At 35.4% G+C, this 4316-nt stretch overlaps 1 protein-coding gene across 2 annotated transcripts in view; it reads left to right on the forward strand.

Annotated features, from left to right (window-relative positions):
• The window catches only part of LOC106876880 (anamorsin), a 51906-nt gene that overhangs the window by 20513 nt on the left and 27077 nt on the right, over window positions 1–4316 (forward strand). For both annotated transcript variants that reach the window (XM_014925621.2, XM_014925619.2), the window contains exon 5: window positions 255–386. In XM_014925621.2, the coding sequence (XP_014781107.1) occupies window positions 255–386 (132 nt within the window). The remainder of the gene's footprint in view (window positions 1–254; window positions 387–4316) is intronic.

A 4316-nucleotide genomic window follows, 5' to 3' on the forward strand; every position in this document is an offset into this window, starting at 1 on the left:
TATATATATATATATATATATATATATATATATATATATACATATATACACACACACGCACATCACAGTTGCTCATATATCTCACTTGACATATTGTTGCCAGTGCTTTGCTTTCACATGCTACTACATTACTTTTGTGTGCCATTACATCACTATCATATGTTACTGAGCCACTGTCTTGTGTCTTAACTCATCACTATCTCTCTGTCATTATACTACATGTTGCTGATTGCTCTCTTGATTCTTAATTTTAGCTGAACCTGCGGCTGATACTGCTAAAATCTGGTCCCTCTCTGCTAATGACTTGGATGATGACGACCTCTTGGACTCTGATACCCTCCTGAATGAAGATGATCTGATAAAACCTAATCCAAGTTCCTTGAAAGGTGAGTGACTGTTTCCTTAGTAACTGTAATTATATCTTTTACTTGTAGCATAACCTCTTTTAGTGCTTCACACACATATACACACACCAGGAATACAACAAGTGTTTTGCAATCATTTTCTCTGCTAAAGCAGGGATTAACTTTGTGGGAACGCCATAAATCTTTTTCATTTTGTCCTTTTCCCTACATCACCCTTTGCCAATTTGTTGCTCTCATTTCCTCTTCTGTCACCTGTAGCCATGCTTTTCTCAGTCTTTCTCTTTCTCTACTTTCTTCTACATTTATCTCCAGTAATTTCATTCATTCACTTTCCTCCTTCTTCAGTAACATGAACCAGTCATTTTGTCCTCTCTATCACCGATTCAGTTTCCTTTTATTCTCCTTTATTCATTCTTTATCTCAGGCATTCCTGCTAATGCTGAACTAAGCCTGAAAGGTGGTGTCTTTCAAATTGCTTGGTTAAATATTAGAGGTTAAATATAGCTCCAAATTTTGTGAAATCCTCAGATTTGGCCCAGCCCCCTAATTTGAATGCTCATAAAATCAGAACCATACATAGAAGCTGAAATTTTCAAGATTGATTAGGTACAAAGACACCAGTGAAAAATTTCAGACTATTTGAAAGACACCATCTTTCATTATTATTGTCATTAGGCGGTGAGCTGGCAGAATCGTTAGTGTGCTGGACGAAATGCTTAGCGGTATTTCACCCGTTGCTACATTCTAAGTTCAAATTCCACCGAGGTCATCCATTCAGGGTCGATAAATTAAGTACCAGTGAAACACTGGGGATGATATAATCAACAAGTCCCCACCCAACAAATTAGACCTTGTGCCTCCTGTAGAAAGGATTATTGTTATTGTCATTGTTAAGGTGGTGAGCTGGCAGAATCATTAGCACGTCGGGTGAAATGCTTAGCAGTATTTTGTCTGCCGCTACATTCTGAGTTCAAATTCCACTGAGGTTGACTTTGCCTTTCATCCTTTTGGAGTTGATAAATTAAATACTGGGGTTGATCTAATCGACTGGCCCCTTCCACCAAAATTTCAGGCCTTGTGCCTATAGTAGAAAGGATTGTTATTGTTATTGTTAATAGAGCAATGAAATGGTACAACCATAGAATACCAAGCAAAGCAAAATGCTTTGCATTGAGCCTGCAACACTGTTTCACTGCTTTGCATATCTGTGTAACTGGCATATGTCTTATGTCTCACCCCAAAAGCTATTATTTCTGTCAACATGCTGTATCATTTTGTTAATTGCTGTTTTCAGAAATAGCAGCTAAATTTCAAAATTACCATATTAAACAATTGGATAGTGTAATCCCTGATATACAAAAAAGATAGGTTGGTCATATCTTTAATGCTAGGTCTTCTCCCTCAGAGCTGACCTGGGGCTAAACAACAAAATAAATTATTTTCTGCATTCAAATCCTGTTGTCCTAGAATTTACCATGTATTCCTCTGAGGTCAACAAAATAATACCTGTCAAGTGCTGGGGTTGATATAATACCCACCAAAATTTATCGCCTTTTTACCTATGTGGCCAGCTCTGAATGAGCAGACCTATGATCAGAGGTATTTCTAGTTGTGGTCATCTTGTCTTTTTAGGGGTATTAGGGGTTAACTTCGTTATCTGTGTTCTTTATTTATTTCAGAAAGTATCTTTTACCTGTTACAGTCATTAAGTGGTGGGGCATCACCTTGAGGGGTTTTACTCAAACAAATTGATCACTGTAGTTACTTTTTTTTATTTAAAAGTCTGGTACTTATTTTATTAGTCACTTTTACCAAATCACTAAGTTATAATGTAGACAAGCCTACAATGGTTGACAAGTGATGTGTGTAGGACAAACACAGACACATAAACACATTCACACACACATTGGTTTGAACTGTGGTTGTAGTGTTATGGTAGTAATGTGGTGACCATAGCAACAGTGCTCATGTCTCAACATACTGATTGTAATTGTCTAGTGGTGTTTAACTCCAGGTTGGTCCTGATCAAGCAAATATATATTGTAAGACATTCCTGTCATAATCATACCTTGTATTTTTGTCCTGGTATAGTTTACCTAGGATTGTATTATCCAGTATGTCCATTTTTTTTTTTTAAGATGGTGGGTTCTCATTAGAATATCAGGACAATTTTCTAGACAGTTACCCACTTCAACCTATACTACAACTTCAATGTACACCACATCTTTAGCCTACATCACACCACAACTCGAATCTACTTCATGGTATCACTTCAACATACATGACACAGCAACAGTAGCTGTTGACTTATAATAGTTTAAATAAAACAATGCCATCATCCTCACTGGCTTCAGTGGGCCTGCAAAGGTCATGGGCATTGTAAAGAAAAAAATTCTTATAAAAGTTCCCTCATTGTGATGTTACTGACACTTAGCAACGATGAATAACACTATGTGACATGATTTTTGTCCTTGGGTAGCAACTGTTATTTTCTATTTGCTTACCCCTAAAATGTGTGAAAAATAGCTAATATTTCCTTCAGACTTTGCTTTGTTATATATATCCAAACCCTCTTTAGTGTTAAACCCTCTTAACACTGCTACTGCTTGTGATCAGAGATGCACATATTATCAGTCACTAAGGAACATAGTTAAGTGATTAAGGTCAAGCAACTGACAAGCAAATCTGTGGTATTGAGCAGAATATTTGCTATAATGATATTTGTAACTCAGTGCTGAATTTATCTGAAATGAAATGGTCAGTTTCAAAGCATTGATGTACAAGTCACAAAAGAAAGGAACAGTAGTCATTACCTTTGATTTCTAGGTTGGATCAAATAGGAAATAACTGACTGGCCAAAGATAAAAATCGAAAAATTAAAATTTTGTTACACAGTTTGTTAAACAACCATTGATCACCCGTCTCTCTCTTTTTCAATTGTGGTGGTGGTGGTGTTGCTAGTAGTCTACAACAGTCACAGCTGTTGTGCTTTTTGTGTTGGTAGAAGTTTACTGTAACAACAGTTATTGTTGTAGTGTTGATTATAATTTATAGTAGTATGAATAGTGTTGTGGCAGAAGTGTAGATGTATTATTCAATAGCAACTAGTTGTAGGATGATACTTTTCAATAGTAACAGCAGTTGCTGTGTGATAGTGGTGGTGTAGGTGGTAGTAGTAGTTTACAGTAGCAATAGTTGTGATATTGGTGGTAATTTATAGCAATGACTGTGGTGATGTTAAGTGGAGGCTTTATCATGGTGGTTTCGTATGATAATCTTTGAGTCACTATGAACAAATATAATACACACACACACAATATATGTATGTGTGTGTATATGTATATCTTATGTATGTGTGTGTATATGTATATAATGAATGTTTGTGTATATGTATATATTATGTATGTGTGCGTGTATATATTATGTATGTGTGTGTGTGTATATACATATATATTATGCATGTGTGTGTGTATATATACATATATATTATGTATGTGTGTGTGTGTGTGTGTGTGTATATATACATATATATTATGTATGTGTGTGTGTGTGTGTGTATATATACATGTATATTATGCATGTGTGTGTGTATATATACATATATATTATGCATGTGTGTGTGTGTATATATATACATATATATTATGCATGTGTGTGTGTATATATATATATATATATATATATATATATATATATTATGTATGTGTGTATATACTCTCTCTTTACTCTTTTACTTGTTTCAGTCATTTGACTGTGGCCATGCTGGAGCACCGCTTTTTAGTCGAGCAAATTTATCCCAGGACTTATTCTTTGGAAGCCTAGTACTTATTCTATCGATCTCTTTTTGCTAAACCGCTAAGTTATGGATACGTAAACACACCAACATCGGTTGTCAAGTGATGTTGGGGGGACAAATGCAGACACAAACATATACACACACACATACATACA

Source organism: Octopus bimaculoides, chromosome 6, assembly GCF_001194135.2.
Source record: "Octopus bimaculoides isolate UCB-OBI-ISO-001 chromosome 6, ASM119413v2, whole genome shotgun sequence".
Classification (NCBI taxonomy): Eukaryota; Metazoa; Mollusca; class Cephalopoda; order Octopoda; family Octopodidae; genus Octopus; species Octopus bimaculoides.